Genomic DNA, 22,252 nt, shown 5'->3' on the forward strand with positions numbered 1-22,252 from the left:
CCCTCATATTACCCATCTTTTCTTCGCTGATGATGTGATGATGTTTGTGGAAGGGAATGAGGAGCAAGTTGGTGTGGTTATGAATATCCTTAAGTGCTTCTGCGATGCTTCATGTCAGAAGATCAATAGCCAGAAGATCAATATCCAGAAGTCACAGATGTTTTGCTCTAAGAATATGGATAAAGGCGTTTGTAAAAGGCTAAGTGATTTATCTGGTATTCCTTTTACTCACTCTTTGGGAAAGTACCTCGGGGTACCCCTCCATAGCGACAGAGTTTCCAAAGCCTCTTTCAAAGAAACTTTGGATAAAACTAATGGTTTGTGTGCTAGTTGGAAAGCGAATTCTCTTTCCCTGGCAGGTCGTCTAACGTTAATTCAGTCTGTTAATTGCGCTGCCCCCAATCATGTCATGCAAGCCTGCAGACTGTCTGAGCCTGTGCTTAGTGAGCTTGACAAAATTAACAGGCGGTTCCTTTAGGGAGAGTCTGGAGAAGGGAAAAAGGTTCACCTTGTCCCTTGGAAGGAGGTCTTCCAGCCGAAGAGTATGGGGGGTCTTGGGATAAGACAAGCTAAGGACAACAACAAAGTCTTATTAATGAAGCTTCTCTGGAGAATATGGAAAAACCCCTCCGCTCTCTGGGTTCGTCTTCTCTCTGGTAAGTATCGAAAAGATAAAATTTTTGGGGGCCCTAAGGAGAGAGTGGTCAATTGTTCTTTCCTTTGGAAAGGGCTTAGCGATGTGTTTGCTGAGTTCTGTTCGGGGGTTGGCTCGGAGGTGGGCAATGTCAAATCCATCAGTTTCTGGTATGATGTCTGGATTGGAGACAGACCTTTGTTAGATGTGTGTAGTTCCCCTCCGCCTAGTAATATCCGTAATTGGAGGATCGCCGATGTGGTGGACTCTGAGGGGGACTGGATTTGGACTAAGTTTGAATCCTTCTTTAGCCCTGATACCCTCCTTAGAATTAGAGGAGTGAAGATAAGTAACCTAGAGGAAGATAAGGATAGGCATTGCTGGGCCCTGACTAATAATGGAGCTTATTCCTGCAAGTCGGCCTTTGAAGCTTTTTCCCTTAACAGGTCTAGTCCTCTCTCTGATACTTGGAAATTCATTTGGGCCCTTAAAATCCCTTACCGTATTAGGAGTTTCCTGTGGCTTGGGGTTAAGGACAGGTTGCTTACTAATTCGGATAGGCACAGACGGCATATGGTGGATTCTGGAGCTTGCAGTAGGTGCGTGGGCAATGATGAAACTTTGTGTCATGCTCTTAGGGACTGCTCAAAGAGTAAAGAGGTGTGGAAGAAAGTTCTCCCACACCACATTCTTCCTTCCTTCCTGGCACATTCTGAGCGTGACTGGTTTTCTGATGGTGTTTGTGGGAAGGTTCTGGCTAACATGGAGCATGGTGATATTTTCTTTGCAATCATCTGCCACCAAATTTGGAAATGGAGGAACGAGGAGATTTTCGGTGAAAAAACTATTTTTATTCCTAATTTAGCTAAGTTCATCTCGGATAAACTCTCTATTATTACTCGAAGTTTCAAAGGGGACTCCCTTGCCAGATCTATCCAGCAGAGAGAGGTCCACCTCCTTGGATGGAGCAGGCCGCGAGAGGGGGCGGTGAAATTGAACACTGATGGTTCTTGTCTCAATGATGGGAAGATTGCTGCCGGAGGGGTGCTTAGAGATGCGGGGGGCGCCTGGCTGTCTGGGTTCACCCAGAATCTAGGGCTGGGCTCTTCCTTTTCAGCGGAGCTTTGGTGTATCCTCTCTGGTATCAAGCTTGCCAAAAGCCTAGGTGTTAAGAGGTTATCTGTTGAATCTGATAACATGGAGGCCATTAAAATGATTTCTGATAATCATGCTTTTTGTCTTAATAGCCGCAACCTTATCAAAGCTATTAAAAGGTTTTGCTCTTCCTTTGAGCTTATTGAGTTCAGCCACATCTTCAGAGAGCAGAACCGGGTTGCTGATCGATTGGCAGCGGCTGGTCATGAGGGGATGTTGGGCGACACTACCCTTTCGGATCCTCCTATCTTTATCTCTTCTATTCTTTTAGATGATAGAATTGGGGTCAGTTTTCCTAGACTGATCCCAGGTTAGAGTTTCTTTTCGTTTGTTTTTCCTTTCCTGTTTCTACCAAAAAAAAAATATAGTTTAATTATCATTTAAATTTTAAATATATACAAATAAATTTTAAAAATATAATAAATTTAAATTTAAGTTGAATTATAAAATACATATCCTATTAGCATATGTAAAGTTATTAATAAAAATAATCATTATTAATTTTAAAAGTATATATATTTTAAAAAAGGGATAAGTACAAAAAAATGTCTGTGGTATACCGGATTTGCGAACTCGGCCCTGTGGTTTTTTTTTTTTTTTTTGCAAACGGAGGTCTGTGCTAAACGCCGTTAGCAAACAGAGGCTAAATTGACTAACGGTGTTAAAATTCAAAGAGAAAAGAGTTAATTTGGTCCTTATATTTATTTATTTTATAAAGAGTTAATTATCTAATTATCACAAATAAACCCCAAAATCAAAAATAAAAATAAAAAATACCTTCTTCTTCTTCCATTAATTTCTTCTTCTTCTTCTTCTTCTTCTTCTTCTTCTTCTTCTTCTTCTTCTTCTTCTTCTCTTCTCGCCTCCTTCCTCTCTTTCTTCTATTATTATAAGTTCCAAAATCTGGAAATTCCAGATTTTTGGAAATTTCCAGAAATCTAGAATTTCCAGATTTCCAATTTGGGAAATCTCAGATTTCCGATTTTGGAAATCTGGAAATTCCAGATTTCTGGAAATTTCCAGAAATCTGGAATTTCCAGGAAGGAAATCTGGAAATTCCAGATTCCTGGAAATTTCCAGGAATCTCGAATTTTCAGATTTCCGATTTTGGAAATCTGGAATCGAAAAAAGAAAAAGAAAAAATAGAAGAAGAAGAAGAAGAAGAAGAAGAATTGATTTTGGGGTTTATTTGTGATAATTAGATAATTAGGGGGGTTAATTTATCAAATAAATAAATATAAGGACCAAATTTACTCTTTTCTCTTTGAATTTTAACACCGTTAGTCAATTTAGCTTCTGTTTGCTAACGGTTTGTAACACAGACCTCTGTTTGCAAAAAAAAAATGCCACATGGCCGAGTTCGCAAATCCGGTATACCACATGCATTTTTTTTGTACTTATCCCTTTAAAAAAATTTATATTTATTTGTCATGTTAAATTTATTAATTTGATATCATGTTTTGATACTAAATAAATGTTATTATATTAGTATAATTTTTATGAATATAGTTGATATTATACTATGTTATAAGATTACATATGAATAAAAATATAATTTGCACATGATTTTTGAATATCGGTTGAACTCCGGTTGGATCCCGATTAAACATCAAACCCTTGACCCTTATCTTTTTCGGTTGTTTGACCGGTCCGATTTTGACAACCATGCTCATTAGTAATGAGTTATTTCTGATAGAATGTGAAGTATAATTGCGATAATCATTTCATAAATTAATTTGATTAATTTGTTTTTCTCTATGATGTCAATAATAATCTCAATTTAGTATCCAATATAAAAACCAAAGAAAACCAACAAAGTAAGAAGTAACACAATAAGAAATCACACAAGATGAGAAATTTCCAATAAAGATTTCTAAATTTGAAAATGAAACCATCCGGATAACAAGATTATGAGCAGCCGAATTCGCCTGACACCGCTCATGAATGAACTCTAGATAAACGAAAGATTTAGTCTCCTTTAAGGCTGTAATCGAGCATTTTCAAAAAAAAAAAAAGTAATCGAGCCGAATTTTTATTTGCTCAGACTCGACTGTCATAATTTTAATAAGCTTCGAGCTCGGTTTGAGGTCAAACTTGTATTTGAGTTCAACTCATTTATAAGTACCTAGCATTCTTTGAAGCTTAGCATGTGATGTAGACAGAGTAGTATCTAAGGTCCTTCGCTAGACATGGCTACTTAACCAAACAATCCTAGACCAGAAAAAACTGAAAGCACTCCGATTACTCAGAGAGAACTTCACATCACAATTAATTTTGAACAACCAACGAAGGAGACCGATGCATTATTGAATCTGAAACAACAACTGTAGGAGTAGACACATCATCCACCTGAAAACATGCAATAAAACCATTAAGAGCAACTATAGTGGTCATTACACCTCACCAATTTCTAACAACTCTCTCCACAAAACAACTCCAATAAAAAATCCTCTCTAGTGGTTACTCACAATCACATGTCCCACACGTCATATTTAATTTTCTTTACTTTTAATCAAATAACCTATTTTATAAAAATAATAAAAATCATTAATGAAATAAAAATCTATCAATATTTAATATTAATTGAATAAATATTTATAATTTAAATAATTTATTTAATTGGATTTAAAATTTAATAGGTAAATATAATTTATTTTCTCCGAATTTTAATTGATTTCAGTAATTAACAAAAGTGCATTATATTAAGGAAACATATATATGAAAAAAAATTTAAACGGAATACATGATTGAAAGTGTAAATTTTCCGATGTTCAAGTAGTAAGGTCGGTGATTCCGAAACGTTCCCAAATGTGCTCAACTAGATCAAATTTTAGTTGACCATGCAGGTTTCTATCACGGATTTGTAAAACCCTTACGAGATAAGCAGCAAAATCCGGAACAGGCCCATGTTGAATGTCATCAGGAACTATGGGCTGAGAAAATTCCTCAGTTGGAAAGTTTCTTGAGTAAGTGTGCCTCTCATTTTCAATAATCATGTTATGCATATGTAATATTACACAAGCATCCATAATGTCGTGGAGTTTTTTTTATGCCAAGTACGTGATGGTCCACGTACTATTGAAAATCGGGCTTGAAGTACCCCGAATGCTCGTTCAACATCTTTCCATGCACTCTCATGCCTTTGTTTGTAACATATCCGTTGAGAGTCATTAGCATGTGGAAAGCTTTTCACAAAAGCAGCCCATTCGGTAGATACCATCAGTTAGATAATAGCCCATATTATATGTCTTGTTGTTAACAGTAAATTGAACCGTCAGTGCTGTTCCTTTTAAATTATCTTGGAACAAATTAGATATGCTCAAAACATTAAGGTCATTATTAGACCCAACAACACTGAAATATGCGTGCCAAATCCAAAGATCTACAAAAGCAACTAAAAATGATTGTTAGATATCCATAATCTCCTTGGGTATATTGTCCCTTCTATGCAACTAGACAATTCTTCCATGCCCAATGCATGCAGTCAAGACTACCAAGCATCCCAAGGAACCCATAGTGTTCCTCGTGCATCTGAATTAAACGTTGTACATCGGCATCATTAGGCCTCCTCATATACACAGGCCCATACACCTCGATAATAGCACGACAAAAATTTTCCACACATTCTAACGTTGTGCACTCACTAATTTTTATGTATTCATCAAAAGCATCAGCCGAAGATCCATACGCAAGTATACGCATAGCTGCTGTACATTTTTGAAGTGGAGACAAACCACTTCTTTTTGCCGTATCGACCCTTTGTTGGAAATATGTTGTGTGATTTCCAAGGTCTTCCACTATACGTTGGAACAAATTTCGACTCATCCGGAACCGTCTGCGAAAAACTTCAGCTGAATAAACAGGTTCAGGAGCAAAGTAGTCATTATACAAACGTTCTACAACAGCTTCTCGATCGCGTCTTACATATTTTCTCCTTCGAGGTTCAGAATTGTGGCTGACTTGTTGTTGTACTTGTTGAAGTAGATAAAGATCAAGTTCATCATCCTCTTGAATCATTTCAATCGCACTCTATATCATTAGCTCTTATTCTGCACTACTATCAGAAGACATTTTGGTGAGATACTGATGATATTTTAGATTATGAGTTTTTGTTTACATATTTTAGATGTATATATAGGAAAGTTTGAAGTCATAAGAATAATTATGGGGAGTTTGAAGTCAAACTATCAATAAGGGGAGTTTGAAGTCATACTATAATGATGCAAATATTGAATTCCTCGAAAGGAATAATAACTTATCCTACATCTATAAATTATGACTCGTTCAGAACTCTTACTTCTACATTCAGTTCATTTTCAACTGAAAAATTCATAAATGGCTGCATCTCACTATAATGCTACTACAGATGAAAATTTCCCTAATTTTTCGCCTGAACAGAGTATTGTCGAAACCCTCGACCGACCAACTTGCACTGAACCCATGTTATCTTATCAATATGATGCTGTTCGTTTTCATGGAGATACTTTTGTTACTCCATGCATGTTTCATCCTCTATTCCCATATATGTTTTGTTTTAAGCTTCCGGTCGATGGCCAATTTCCAGTCCGATCTCTTCACATGTTGTAGTTCCTATGTTATATGCATTACATTCCGTTTGAATTTTGCATGCTAGAATGGTGTAATGCTTTCATCGGAGGTAATATTCCAGCGAATGTTAAGACATTCCTAAAATGATTTATGCCTATTGATGCATGGAAAGATATGTTCATCAATTTGATGAGTGTGAAAATAAGGCAATACCGTGCATTGCGTGCGACAGAAAGGAAAATTCATGCCATCTTCTTTCTAAAATTGTCAAAATCTAATTCATTTTATGAGATTTATGAAGCTTATCCATTCTTTGTTTGTGAAAAATGGGATGAACATCGTTCCGTATGTAGACAACTGGAAGAAGCTTGTGCATAGAAAAATAACTACCTCATTGGTTAAAATTGGAGTGATGGTCCTTGGCAAAATCTTCCAAACGACTATTCAGAAATAATAGAGGAATATAAAGAGATATATCTTGCAGAGGAGTCTGTTGGGGTTTATGCTAATTCAGAAAACATGGAATATTATGAAGATGATGACGACGATATCGATTATGAATTTATGAATTTGTCGCCAAGCCATGAGCCTATCAATATGAGGGATTGGTAATTCCAATGTTATTTTTAGTATTTTCAAGCCATGTATTTTTAGTATTTTTAATGTTTTTTTGTAGTTTCGGTGTAATTTTCAATGTTATTTTTAATATTTTCAATGTATTTTCAGTATTTTTAATGAAGTACTTATTTATTTAAAAAAATTAAAAATTAAAATTCATTAAATAAATACACATAACATAGATTAAAATAAATACACATAGGTTCGTAGCATAGATTAAAGTAAATACATAGATTAAAGTAAATACACATAATATAAGATTAATTCTAAATACATTAAAATAACATAACATGAATAAAAATAAATATATAACATAATAAAAATAAATACATAACATAACATGCATTAAAATTCATACTTAGTCCTAATATAGTGGCACATTTTACGGTGATCTGCTAGAGCTTCATCATCCATAGTCGAGGTATCTTTACCGAGGATTGCGAAATCTTATAAATGAATTTCCTGAAGACGATTTTCTTCCCCCTGCTGAACTGCACGAGCAATAATATCAAGAGATGATTGTCGTTTCTCTCTATCCACTTTTGACTCATCACAATCTAAGCCATCAGGTACATTGATAGTGTTTTTAGCTTTAGCGGCTTTTTTTGCCGCCTTCTAACCAATTGGACGTTGTTCGACCGCTTCCTGTGTTCCACCCTGAGTTGCCTCCTGAGCTGAGCCTGAAGAAGTGTAGGCACCTGAAGCAGAATTTTTTGTTCTTTTTGAAGAACCTTGTGCTTTGTTTTTATCTGAAAACTCATGCCACTTAGGTTGTCCTTTGAGGATTTCCCAATAATGCATATAAGTAATTTTTTTATTACATCTCTGAGTAAATAGCTCATTGGCCTTACTAATTACATGTGCTTCATTGTGACCGTTTGGATGACTATCCCTAATGGTAGTGTATGCTCCATGGAAACCAGATACATCCTTACTAATTTTGTACCAATGACAGGAAGTTGTTTGGTCATTCACATCAGGACCTTCCTTCTTCCATTTATTATAGTACAGTAACTTGCAATTTTCTTCCAATAATCTCTCTTCGCTTGATCTGTGCCCACAATTGGATCTGTGGTTATTATCAACCAATTCTGGCATAAATGTACATCACGTACATTGGTCTACTTCATTTTCGTTAATTTTTTATTGTTTGCATTTGATTCCCGAACTATTGGAACTTTAGACTCGGCAACGGAACCGGTGTTTAGAGATTCATCTGGCATGGTGGATTATCCGAAGCTGTCTCTTCTCATATTTTCAGGAACCATATATGGTTCTTGAGGATACGGGGTACAAGGAAAGTGTCCCGACATCATTGGCCGATTATCTGCTGCATTCACAAGAGGAAAGTAACCGTCAGGATTATAATAAATCAGAGGACTCGAAGCATATGACATATTAGGATCATATTGAAAATTATGTGGAATAGATCGGATTGGAGAACTTTGAGAATTATAAGTATTTAAGGTCGGGTTTTGGAAATTTGGATTCGCTGCGTTTTGAGAATTTGGAACGTAAGAGTGATATTGACTGTATTCATCATTGGAATCCATTGCACAAAAAATATATTAAGAGTAGAAGAAGGTTTTTAAATTGAATATGATTTTTATGAGTTAAATGGGATGTTTTATAGTATAAAAAAATATTACCGTTGATGGTTTTACCGTTGATATCAAATTATAAAAAAAAAAGAAACACTCAAATATTACCCTTGTGTTGTATGTATTTGAGAGCATAAAAAAAAATAGTATAATTAATAATTGGTTGTTCAACCAAACTTAAATTAAAAAAATTGAAAACAAGTGGTACAGAAGAACTTGTCGGCCACTATCTTTGGTTTTTCAACAAATCATGCGTCAATTTACACAATTAACTCCCACGCCTTTACCTTTTCATCACAACACAGGCGGTGTACTTCAATTCCATTCCTTGTAAATTAGCATGTGCTCAGTCATTGTTTTTCCAAACAAGTTGCTCGATTCAGCGACCTGCTTGGTTTTGGAGAGTCTCCAGCTTTCTCCTATACTGATTGGAGACTCCCTGAAAATTACAAATTGGTCCAAAAGCATATCACTAGACATGCTCTAAGAACACCTTCCAAAGAATCCATGACTCTTTGAAACCCAAGCAATTGTTGATTGTGAGCAACTATGTTTCTTTCAAGCTCCATATACCATATTAATCCACACAAAAATGTAAGGTCATGATTAGACAGTTCCTAAAAAACATTATCAACCCATTTAGCACTAGAGCAACCCGCCATTTTATAAACCTTAATAGACAGATTCACTTGCTTCTAGTAAACCTATGAGGCTGAACAATTCTTCAAAATATGGAGCACCATTTCACTCTCTTTACTACAAAACCACAAAAGCCAACATCTATCAATCGATCCCACCCATTTTCACCAGATTCCCATTACATGACACACTATTTTTTGCTACATTCCAAACGGTGTGTAGAAATTTTACTGGCACATTTATTGACCTCAACCCTCCTTGCACCTTCGAAACACAAAGCTTATTTCAAATCATATAATGAATTCTATTAGAACTACTCATCATTCCACCAAAACTATGCCATTAACTTTTGCAAGTCATCACAAAAACAAATCATTCTATATTTGGCACCGTTTGTGCTACAGTTTTAATCAGAAGCTCTTTACCACCGCGAAACAAACATTTTTCTTGCCACCACAAATTGGTTTTGATAGTCTTTTCGGAAGGAATTTTAAAACATTTTCTTATACCTACCCACAATTGTCAGAAGACCCAAATATTTTATGAGAGAGCTCACTTCAGGAACCCCAAAATATTATAACATTTGTCTCTACAATTCAAATCCACCCCAGAACTAAAAGTCATATATGTTTTGTCAAAATTGGCCTAAAGAACTTTCATTAACTTGAAGAAATCTTCTAACAACGTGACACTCAATAAAGGATGTTCGAAAAAGGAGAACAAGGTCATCAGGAAAAAAAATAGATGAGAAATTATAGGCCCGAATTACTAACATGAATACCATGAAAAACTTTATTACTTCCCGCCTTCCTAATCAATGTTGAAAAACTTTCCGCATAGATAAAAAATAAATATGGTGAAATTGGATCTCTTTGACGAAGACCTCTATTAGGCTTAACAAGACCTCTAGGAACCTCATATCCCTGATAAAGCTCCATTCAACTCTATCATAAGCCTTACTCATATCTAATTCACCGCACAAACCCCCTTCTTACCATTGATTATATATCTTATAGAATGGAATAATTTAAAAGCAACTAAAGCATTGTTAGTAATCAAACAATCGGAAACAAAAGCATTATGTGAGAGATGAATAATGGATTGCAAATTAATGTCTCATCCGATTAGCTAAAGTTTTCGACACAAGCTTGTAAATGACATTACATAAGCTAATGGGACGAAGATCCATCAAAGTACACGACTCTTTAACTTTAGTGATCAAAGTAATAAAAGTATGATTCAATTTAGGCGGGAACAAAAAACCATTAAGCAAATTAAGCAATAAGGCCATCACATTCCAAAATGTTTTACCTAACATGCCATCTGGATTGGGAGCTTTAGAATCATCCATATATCTCAGAGCTGAAACTACCTCCTTTAGTTTGAAAAGGACGAGAAAAGAAATCAACCTGATCCGAAGAGAGAGGAAGACTGATTGAGTCAAGAATCTCAAAACATGAATTACGAATGCAATGAGAATGTCAATAAGAGATCAATTAATTTATATAAAGTTAATGATTAGAGGCTTATATTTTTATTTTATAAAAATGAAAATTAAATGGTGATGCATGTTAAATGTTGAAACTGTGAAAAATATAACGGTTTGATAAATCATTACAATAAAATAGAAGTTTAATGATATTAAATTTTTATTATTGATAATATTCAACGTAGAATTTTAAATTAGATATTTTGATTTATTAAACAAGATGAAAACCAATAAATACATAAGACATGTTTGATAATAACTTTCAGTAATTTTTTTAATAACCAAGTTTCAATATTTAAAATTGATACATTAAGTATTTTTAAATTTTTAACTTATTTGATAATATCATTTAAAAAAAATTGTTTAGTAAAACAAATTACTTCACGTTTAGGCTAAATTGCACTTCACGTTAGGATGGATTTTTTTTTTTTTTTTGATGAACGTTAGGATTGAATTAAAACATAAGATTTAGGATGATATGACAAATTTATACAGCAAACCAAATGGCACAAGGAAGGAGTTACCAATCCAAGAATGAACAATTTGGCGAACGTGCGCGGCTCATTTGAATTTTAACTGCTAGCTGGACCCACTTCTTCCAAAGCTCCAAAACATGATGCCGGTGCTCTACTTTTCAAATATTCCAAGTAGCCGTTAGAAATTAAAAAAAGGGAAACTTCATTTGAAAACGCAGTGCCATACACTAAAACCCTTGCTCCACAATCACCAAAAGCATTCATCAAACCAAAAGGAAAAATTTCACCCAAAAGACTTCTTTCTCGGTTCTATAGAAATTAAAGTTCATTTCTTGTTCCTTTCTCGGTTTAATTAACAAGTCTGTAAGTGTACTCTTCGACATACTTCCTTCAAATTCCATTCTAAAATTCGAGATTGATTGATTGATTTTTTTCGACATTTAGTTCCGAATTTCTTTTTTCAAGCAAAAGAAGATGTTTTCATTGACTCCGGACCAGTTTAAGAAAGTAGGATTGGGGGTAACGCCGTCTCCATCTCCCTTTCTCACACCTCGCCCGGAGAGGCGAAGACCAGATTCTAGAGGGTCCGATTGGAGTTACAATCGTCAGGATAGAGATAAAGAGGTTAATGTTCAAGTTCTTCTCAGATGCAGGTTTGTATATTTTTTTTTAACTTTTAATTAATTCTTCAGTTACTTCAAAAAAACCTAGGCAATTATCCTTTCTTCCTTAGCAAAGACCGAAATTTTAGACCAAAAGAACTAAGCAGAAAATCAGGTCACTAACTAATACTTGAACCCCGAAAGTAGAAAATTCTAGTTGTATATCAGTGCAAATATCCAATTAATTGAGACTTGCCAATATTTGTGAATCAGACCACTGAGTGATGAAGAGCAGAAGATCAACGTTCCAAGAGTTATATCATGTAACGAGCATAAAAGAGAAGTCACTGTTTTGCAAAGTATAGCTAACAAGCAAGTAGACAGACTCTTCACCTTTGACAAGGTACAATTTCACTGCTTTACTGCATTTCTATCAAAAGATCAATTGTCATTTTCTTGGTTTCCCAAATGTTGATCAGGTGTTTGGGCCCAAATCACAACAAAGATCCATATACGATCAAGCAATTGCGCCCATTGTAAATGAAGTTCTTGATGGTTTTAACTGTACAGTCTTCGCATATGGGCAGACTGGCACAGGTAAAACCTACACTATGGAGGGTGGAATGAGAAATAAGGTAAGGAGGATATCATTTTGTGTATTTAGTTATTTTTATTGTCAATTGAGTATTTTCCCTTGTTCTATTTATCACATTTTATTTTTATATGCAGGGTGGCGACTTACCTGCCGAGGCTGGTGTTATTCCACGTGCGGTTCGCCACATTTTTGATACATTGGAGGCTCAAAATGCTGACTATAGCATGAAAGTCACATTTTTAGAGCTGTACAATGAAGAAATAACTGATTTATTAGCTCCAGAAGAATCTATGAGATCTACAGAAGATAGGCAAAAGAAACCCATTTCATTAATGGAGGATGGAAAGGGTTGTGTGGTTGTGAGGGGCCTTGAAGAAGAAGCTGTCTACAGTGCTAATGAAATTTACACTCTCTTGGAACGAGGAGCAGCCAAAAGGCGCACAGCAGATACTTTGTTAAATAAGAGGAGCAGGTTATTTTCATCATCTAAATTGTCTGATTTTGCCAATAGTTGAATTGAGAATAGGAGAAAGTACTAAATTCATTAATTATTTTCTCATGCAGTCGGTCTCATTCAGTATTTTCTATTACCATCTATGTAAAAGAAGCTACTGTTGGAGAGGAGGATATTATTAAATGTGGCAAGCTTAATCTTGTTGATTTGGCTGGATCAGAAAACATATCACGTTCTGGTGCAAAAGAGGTATTCACTCTACAAATTTTAGTACTGGTCCATACCCGAAATACATAACTAGCTTAAAGTGTTGTGCATTTTAATAAGTCTTATCAAGGGAGGTGCAAGAGAACATTTGGCTGAATCAGAAAACATATCACATTTAGGTCAAGATAGGTATAAAAATTAATAGTACAGGCCCATTGCTGAAACATCCATTAGGTACCTTAATATTTAGAAACCGCGGAGCGTGTAAAGAATATGAGAAGTGTGTAGGGAGGGGATTTTTCCTAACAAAATCCAGAAGTAATGGTAGTTTCAGACACAAATTTTAACACAATAATGTCTTTCTTATTCTAACTAGGAATTTAGTTGAAAATACTACTTTTTATGGTTAATTAGCATCTTTATGGTTTTCCTCAGCGTAATGGAATGCTAGCTGTAATTTGATTTGTCCTGAAAACCCAAATTTCAGAAGCAGTAGCACAATATTTTTCTAGCAGTACTTGGTTTAAGCTTTTCAGTTTGGAGTAGCTATAACATTAACCGATCATGAAACTTTGATACAATGTACATTCTTATAATCTGCTGCAGACTAGTGGATTGAACACTAATTAACCGATGAATTGGTTTGAACACCCAAAATTTCAAATTTATAATATAAGCCATCTATTTGATTTCAGCCCTCTCAGTTTAGACTTTGGAGCAGCTATTTAAATTTGATAAAATGTTAAAACAATTTGCAGGGACGTGCAAGAGAAGCTGGAGAAATAAACAAGAGTTTACTTACTCTAGGTCGTGTTATAAATGCACTTGCGGAACATTCAGCCCATATACCATACAGGTCTTCCTTACACTTCTTTATCCAACTCGGTGTTATTTGATTATTGTTTTTAACTCTTTTTGACATTCATGTGTTATAATGCAGGGATAGTAAGCTGACAAGGCTTTTAAGAGACTCATTGGGTGGAAAGACAAAAACATGCATCATTGCTACAATTTCTCCTTCTGCTCATTCTTTGGAAGAAACACTAAGCACATTGGATTATGCTCATCGTGCTAAAAACATTAAAAACAAACCAGAGGTTTGTCTGGCTTGCGTATTTAAAGTTGTGATTTTGGCTCATTATCATTACTTTCTTATCAATATCACAAGTCATCTTCCAGGCAAACCAAAAAATGTCCAAAGCTGTATTGCTCAAGGATCTATATTTGGAAATTGAGAGAATGAAAGCAGGTTTGGAGATGATACACTAGCATTCTCATATTGTGTGTTCTTTTTTCTTATTTTTGTGTGTGTATATACAAACATCAAAACCAGATTGTTGCTTACAAACAAATTCACGCAGATGTGCGGGCAGCAAGGGAAAAAAATGGTGTTTATGTTCCGCACGACAGATTTGTCAAAGATGAAGCTGACAAGAAGGTGAATAGTTATACACAATACTTGTGATGAATATTTTTCTACTAGATTAAGGAAACTGTACAGAGTTTTTGAAAACCAGAATTTTTTACATCCATTTAATAAGAATCAAAATGGTTATTCTTTTTTACCAATTATATTTTCATTTCTTTGAATTTCAACCACTTTGCAACAACCTGCAGACAAGGATTGAGAAGATAGAGCAGCTGGAAAATGATCTCAACCTCAGGGACAAGGTATAGCTGACTTCCACTTCCACTTCCACACTGTGTCTTTTCCTATTCTTTAGGTGATTGCAATACTCAATTGCTTTCTTCTTAATGTAGGAAGTTGTTCAATTCCGCAACCTCTATATCACAGAGCAGGAGGAGAAACTTGATATAGAAAGTGAGCTCAAGGACTGCAAGGTACTTGTGATCTGAAAGTTCTGTTTAAATCTTGTGAGCTTTTCTGAGCCACGCAGTTTGTCAAAATATTCTCAAATGGTACTTTTTCAGTTGAATTTGCAGAAAAGTAATAAGGAACTGCTTAATCTTCAAGAGAAACATAAGATAGCTATCTCAATGCTAAAGGAAAAGGAGTCTATCATTTCCAAGCTACTATGCTCTGGTAAGTCCACTTAGTGAGCATTTTTAAATCCAATTTCGTTCTTTATCCAAGCATTTGATTAATAGTAATAATTCTGTTATCAGAAAGTTCTTTAATTGAACGGGCAAAGGAGATGCGCTGTGATTTGCAAACTGCATCAGAGGACATAACTTCCTTGTTTGGAAAATTGGGTATGAGTAACCGTTCCTAACTATTCCTTAGAATCTTTTAATAATGTCCATCCAGATGTACTATATAAGAACCAAGAAAGTCTATTTCCTTAAGAAAGCAGTTGCTTTTGGTAAAGGCTCTGCAGGAATAACAATTGGCTAAAAAATGATTTTAAAATCGAAATATAGAAAAAATTGTGATGAAGATTGAACTTCATAGTTCATAAAACAATTCTGGAGCTGGGAGAGAGAGAGAGAGAGAGAGAGAGAGAGAACTTTTGATTTGCACCATACATTGTGTGTGTGTATTTAACTCTTGTAAGTGTTGAATAAATGTTAAATGAAAGCTATTACATGAATTCCAAGAGTTGCACATATTTTTATGTTGAAATCGTGCACTTTTTCCTTTTTTTCTTTCTAAAATCTATGGGTTTAGCAAAAGTTGTTTTTTCCGCAACAGATCAGAAAGACAAGATGGAAGCACAAAATCAGAGACAGATTCTGATATTTGGTTCCCATCTGGACCAGAGTTTAAAAGACCTGCACAGGACCATCCTTGGGTCAGTTTCTCAGCAACAGCAACAAATAAGATGCTTGGAAGAACATGCCCAATCATTCCTTGCCAGTAAATGTGATGTAAGACAAATATGTTGTATCATTTTTCTAAATCCTTGTTAACTGCTAATTTATGAGTCTTATCTCATTGATTGTGTCCAATCATACTGCAGGCAACAGAAATTTTAGAATCAAGGATTAAGAAAATTTCAGAGACATGCACCTCGGGGGTAGCAGCATTCAAGGAAGTTGCCAACACAATGCAACACAAAGCTTCGTCTGACCTAGAGAATATATATGCTACAACCTCATCTCAAACAATGAACATTGAGCATGTATGTGATTGCACTAAAAAGAATTTTGTATTCTAAAATTGACTGGGGTAAATAAAATGAATGTTCTTTTTTCTTGGCAGTTTCTTGATGCTGCTGTACTGGAGGCCAAGGAGGTCATTGAGCAACTCCAGAATATGCTTAATGAGCAAAAGCAGCTATTAGCTCTATCTGCTCAAAAACAGGAGGAGGTACTGTATAAGTTGCCTTTTCAATATTTAGTTTCTGCTTTAATTGATCTTTTTATTGAGTTTTCTTTATAACATGTTGAAATAATAGGGCTTAAAAAGAAGCTTGACGTCTTCTAAAGTAATTACAAAGGCTACAACGGACTTTTTGAATGACATCAATCATCAGGCATCAAAGATCACGACAGCATTCCAAAAAAGCCAAATGAAAACAACTAACCAATTAACTGAGTTTGAGAAGAAGTTTAAAGTAAGCTATACTTGCAGAGATATGTTGCACTTTGAAGTAATTGATTTAGGCATCCACTGAATGTTTGATGAACTTTTGTTTGAAACAGGAAGAGTCTGCCAGAGAAGAAAAACAAGCATTGCAAAATATTGCAGAGATATTAGCAGCATTAACATCTAGAAAAACAGCTATGGTGAGTATATGGCTAAGATACTTAGACAATTTCATATCATGAGATAACATATCTTTCTAATCTTAGGGCTTAAGAATGTAGAGGTATGTATAAGCTAATAAAACAAAATTTAATCTGTGCTGATTGATTATGTAGAGGTGTGTATGAAGTGGATCTAATCTTGTTCAAATAAGGTACTATAAGATATACTGTGTGTGATTCTTGTAATTTGCATGTATTGCTAGGTCTCGGAAGCCTCCAAGAGCATCCAGGATTTGAGCAGAGAAGAGAACAAGCGATTTGAGCAAGAGATGTCAAGCATACAACAGGTTTCCGCTGAAGCTAAGGCGGACATAATTAAATATGCACAAAACGTGGAAACAGATTTGGTAGGAGACACATTCTCAGTGGCTCTATCAAGGGATGCTGCGGAAGACATCCTCCAGGAATGGTATGTTGTTATCTTGGCTTGTATCTCCAAAATGTTACTAGTCTAATATAAATTAACTCTCTTCTAGATATGGAAATTGTATTTGAATTGGATAATTCAAGAGTGAATTTGGTGCCTTGACTTCGATTATAGAACAAATTTAGATATCAATTTAGTCCCACAACTTGGAATTTTTGGTTAAATTAATTCAAAAGTGACATTCATATATGATTAGTGGAATTTTGACACATGTCAATTTCTAATGCTGAAATGAAATGCCAAGTTAAAGGACTAAAAATGATACTTTAAGTTTACTTCGGGCCATATTGGCCTTGCAAGCTAAGTTGAAGGACCGAACTGACCTTTTATCCATTCGAATTTTTGATATCAAGGGAGAAAAAAATGCTGTATATGGATTCTACAATTACAAGCTAATGTTGAAGGACCAAACAATTATCTATGCCATTTATGCTTTGTATGAATATCTATACATACGGGGACAAGGTACCAAAATAGGCCTGTGGTTTTTGAGGAAGTACCAAAATAGCACCGATACAGGCTTAACGTTTAAAAAAGGTACCAATTTAGGCCTCGATAATGGAATGTGACACGTCATTCATATTACTCCCTTAGGTTTTGATTTCTCTCTCCATGTAAATTCAGTTAATTTGATGTCCTAGCTGTAAGAACATAATTCTTTTTGATGTAGCTCTGTCATTCTTATGATTGTATCTTCTCATGAATTGCAGCTCAAAGTGGGCGGACTGTTCGTGGCAACAATGGGAAAATGCGAAATCAAACATAAGTAATCTCAATAAAAGCAGCATTCTGGAGCTGGATTCTACTGTGAAGTAAGTGCAATAGTCTTTTTCTTTTTTCAATTTCTTCTCAAACTGCAGTATATTATTGAGTCACCAACTAACTATGGTTCTTTTGCAGGGAGAATGTGAGCAAAAATTGCATTGTACATGAAGAGTTTTTATCCAGGTGCTCTGCTGTTTCTGCAGATTTTGATAACAGAACTTGTGCTATGAAGGCTGCTATTTCTGGTAATATATGCTTAATTGTCTGCACAACATCAAACTTTCTCTATGAAATTTGTAATTAATTCCTTGTGGAATCTCTTATCTGTTAGATTCACTAATCCGGGACCAAGAAAGTACGAAAGAATTAGAATCTATAGCTACACATTGCTCGGATCAGCTCCAGTCAATACAAGAAATTCATGGTGAAAATATATCAAATATCAGAAACACAGCAGAGAAGTGTCTAACACAAGATTATTTGGTATGATTGTATTAATGGATGATGTTGTCTATTTGATGCATACTTAAGTGTCAAGAGTAAACTGTCTGATTACTTTTGCAGGTTGATGAAAATACGGGGACAACGCCTAAAAGGCGAGCAATAGCAGTTCCGAGCTTGGCCTCCATAGAGGAAATGAGAACATCTGCAAATGAAAATGTAAAGGAAGACAAAGGATCAAAAAGGGCTTACGATGTGAGCAAAATCTCTGCATCACCTAATAGAGATCCTTTTTCCTACATCAACTGAAACACAAGCAAAGGAAAAGATCGACTTCGACTTCGATGTTGTTGTAGGAGATGATAACTGCAGAAAGATGCTCATCAACTGATGAGTGAGAATGTAGTTTAAATTTGATAGATGATGCCATTTGCTCATCCACAAATCTTTAGTATTGTATCTAAAATGATCAATTTGGATTGAATTAAGTTAGGTTTCAATTTGTGAATTCTTCCGTGAAGTTGAAACCTTATCAGGCAGGCATTTCGACTATACTTCCTAAACCGTGTCTAACTCAAAAACTCGTAATTGCTTCCTATTTCAACTATACTTCTATAATACAGTATTTAACTATAATACAACACGTATATACTTATCACCCCCTCAAGCTGTACTAAGCTCGTCTCATAAGAACTGAAATCTACCACGGGCTAGAGGCTTGGTAAACACATCAGCCATCTGATCAGCCGTACTGATATATTGCACCACAAGAGACTTGGATCGTACCCGACCGAGGAAAAAATAGAAGTCAATTTCTAGATGCTTGCTCGATTTATGTAAGACCGGATTGGTCGAGAGATACACTACACTAAGATTGTCAGCCAAAAGATTGGAGGTTGTGTCAAAGGAAACCCAGTCTCTTTTAGAAGCATTTGCAGCCAACTGACTTCCGACGTAGCAGTGGCAATGGATCGATATTCAGCTTCAGTGGATGAACGAGATACCGTTTTCTACTTCCGAGAGGACCATGACAACAGTGAAGACCTGAAAAACATGGTGTATCCACTAGTGGACTTGCGATCATCCTTATCACCTCCCCAGTCGGCATCAGAAAAACAATGGAGACGCGTTGTCAGTCCTTTGACAAAATGAAGCCCATGAGAACTAGTACCATTCAAGTATCGCAAAATACGCTTGATCGCTCCCCAATGGTCTTCTATAGGTGCGTGCATGAATTGAGAGACTTTATTCACCACAAAAGCAATGTCAGGTCGAGTAATTGTCAAGTATTGGAGGCTGCCCACAATGCTCCGATATAAAGAAGCATCAGAAAACGATGGTCGGGCTGGCAACCGGCCGAGATAGTGTATCCTTCCAAGGTTCCGAATGGCAAAATTAAGGCTCAATCATAGATCATATATTAATATCGAACACACCCCCACACGCAAATGCCCATTGGGCTTGCAGCGTGTGTAACACAAGCTCATCCCACCATGTGTTTTTAATTCCACAAATTAATGAGATAGTTAGGACTCAAACCCTCGAACGTTTGGTCCTAGAAGCTCTGATACCATATAAGATTTAAGAGCAATACTTTATGTTATGTTATTAATGAATATAACCAAATATATATACATAACAGGGGAATCGAAAAACCCCTTGCTTCCTAAATCGTGTCTAACACAAAGACTCGTAATTGCTTCCTATTTCAACTATACTTCCTATTTAACTATAATATAGTATTTAACTGTAATACAACACATATATACTTATCAAATAGCATAGCATGTCAGACCTAATATGTTAATAAAAAAGAGGACAACTTTAAGGTAATGCTTTGTGGAAAATGGGAGTGGAAGTTTATTATATGTCCAAGTTTGAGAAGTTATGTTGGAATTTGGGAAAAAATGGGAGCACTTTATCTACATTTGCCATTTTCAGAGTGTAAATTGCATTGTTGTTAAATCTCAGAATTTCTAAAACTGATTTTATCCCTTGGTGGAATAATCCGATTATTCTACAATTTGGGTGTTTTCCCCAATAGTCAACTTCTCTTTTCATTCAATTTAAATTATGTTTAATTAGTTGATTGATAATATCACAAATTAGTAACATTAGTGATGAATTAGACATGAGCATGCCTAAGTGAGATTTAATCACGTTTTGTCCACCTAAATTTCATGTGGTCAGTTCATCGGGACATAGTACCGAGTTAACAAGTGCTTTAACGGAATATTTTTATTCTCTTAGGACTTATAGTGCTAGAATTAACTTAGTAAGATTATTACTTTTAAATATTCATATTCATCATTTATCAACACATATTTTAATTCCAATTTCAGTCTTTTGATTCTTACTAAATCTTTATGCTTACTTTCTCTAATCTATTTGTGTCTATTTGAGGCCTTATCAGGATTAATACCTTCAAAAATTGTAAGCTTGACAACTCTACAAGTACTTACGGGTTCTTAGTTTATGAGTTTAGGTTCAACATTTTTCTAACGGGCTAAAAAGAGTAGATTTGTGCCAAAAGGGGTTGTCAGGATTAGAATTAGAGCATTATGATTACTTGCATGAAACTTAAGTTTGAACTTTAGAACACACCAATTAAATTAATCTTACCGCAATCTATTTTATTCGCATTTGTTGGAATAGATATGCTAAAAATTTGTCTCACTTTAGAATAAGAGTAATTGTAGTGTTAGTTTAGGACTAAAATCAACTTAATCGCTGGCCTAAATAATAATGAACCTATTAGGATAATACTTGCTTACCGACAACTCTCGTGGATTTGACACCCAGTCTTTACTAGATTATGACTTGATACGATAATGTACACTATCCCCTGATCGTGGGTGTATTGAGTGCTTGCTCAAGATTTGACACCTCTAATAAACACATAACGAACATATACTTAGTAATTAAGCACAAGCACACTAGGACCCCATCAACAATGTTATTAGTGAGAAGAATGAATGGGAAGCTCAATTCAAATTCTATAAAAAAAAAAAAACTACTTACGCCAAAATTCTTGCAGTTGAAATACATCAAATTACTTCAAGAAGCTGATAGGGGTGCCTGGATTCCACAATGACATATCCCTTTTGAAGTTTCTCATATTTTATGAAGATGATGACATTTGGATTCTTTGATTATTGTTAATTTTTTTAGGATTACGGATTTTATGTTTTGAATTTAACGGGTTCAACATTGAAAAATCAATAAAGGACAAAGAGAGAAGATATGTGATGAAGAAATATAGGAGACATAAAGGTGAGATGTGATGAAGAAATATAGGAGACATAGAGGTGAGATGTGAAGAAGAAATTTAGAGAACATAAAATATACCACAATCAAATGCGTTGCATAAATCGATTACGGTTCCTTAGTGATATCGGAATATCCTCAAAGTACTTGAATGTAGCTTCCAAAGACCTGTAAGAGAAAACAATTAGACAGGGGGCCGGTGACCAGCAAACCCTCTCCGATGCCTAAGTGAGTATGATAGTACAGAGCTTAGAGAGAATGAAATAGTATTGTAGTATTAAGAATTGTGTACATTCCTTCTTGAACTTGGCTCCTATTTATAGATATTTGAACTTGAGCTTGGATACATGTGTCATCACCATATTGGTCCGAAATCTAAATTCCCTCACCAAATGGCTTTAGCGTGTGTTTGAGGTCCAAGGCTTTTTATCCCTGCTGTTTCTGTCAAAAGCCTTTGGGACCTTAAGTGGGCTGGTCCAAAAGTATGGACTAATGGGCTTTTGAGAACCATTCGGAGCCCAATCTTAATTATACACCATATCAGAAGCCCCCCCAGTTTGCTTTGAAACCGTTCTTTATGACTTTCTTGATTAGTGAATCATCATCATTACGATTACGTGTTG

At 35.3% G+C, this 22,252-nt stretch overlaps 1 protein-coding gene across 2 annotated transcripts; it reads left to right on the plus strand.

Annotated features, from left to right (window-relative positions):
- Positions 1–11,320: 11,320 nt before the first annotated feature.
- Positions 11,321–18,864, plus strand: LOC136206893 (kinesin-like protein KIN-5B). 2 transcript variants are annotated; one of them, XM_065998099.1, is made up of 24 exons: positions 11,321–11,523; positions 11,605–11,813; positions 12,036–12,165; positions 12,242–12,397; positions 12,492–12,829; positions 12,922–13,060; positions 13,777–13,874; positions 13,959–14,115; positions 14,198–14,267; positions 14,380–14,456; positions 14,636–14,689; positions 14,780–14,860; positions 14,951–15,062; positions 15,146–15,232; positions 15,672–15,847; positions 15,940–16,101; positions 16,182–16,289; positions 16,378–16,536; positions 16,625–16,708; positions 16,933–17,138; positions 17,867–17,968; positions 18,057–18,166; positions 18,253–18,404; positions 18,486–18,864. In XM_065998099.1, exons 2-24 carry the CDS (start codon positions 11,635–11,637, stop codon positions 18,669–18,671), a joined length of 3,123 nt encoding a protein of 1,040 aa, XP_065854171.1. In that variant the 5' UTR covers positions 11,321–11,523; positions 11,605–11,634; the 3' UTR covers positions 18,672–18,864. The 2 variants fall into 2 exon arrangements, with proteins under 2 accessions (XP_065854171.1, XP_065854172.1); XM_065998100.1 differs by having other exon boundaries at positions 11,321–11,519.
- Positions 18,865–22,252: the final 3,388 nt, after the last annotated feature.

This window comes from Euphorbia lathyris, chromosome 9, assembly GCF_963576675.1.
Source record: "Euphorbia lathyris chromosome 9, ddEupLath1.1, whole genome shotgun sequence".
Taxonomy (NCBI): domain Eukaryota; kingdom Viridiplantae; phylum Streptophyta; class Magnoliopsida; order Malpighiales; family Euphorbiaceae; genus Euphorbia; species Euphorbia lathyris.

Excerpts from the sequence above, each read along its gene's own strand:
- LOC136206893 (XM_065998099.1), top strand. The coding sequence starts at position 11,635 with ATGTTTTCATTGACTCCGGACCAGTTTAAGAAAGTAGGATTGGGGGTA. Across the intron at positions 11,814-12,035 it reads CAAGTTCTTCTCAGATGCAG|ACCACTGAGTGATGAAGAGC; the intron begins GTTTGTATATTT and ends TTTGTGAATCAG. Across the intron at positions 13,061-13,776 it reads CACGTTCTGGTGCAAAAGAG|GGACGTGCAAGAGAAGCTGG; the intron begins GTATTCACTCTA and ends AACAATTTGCAG.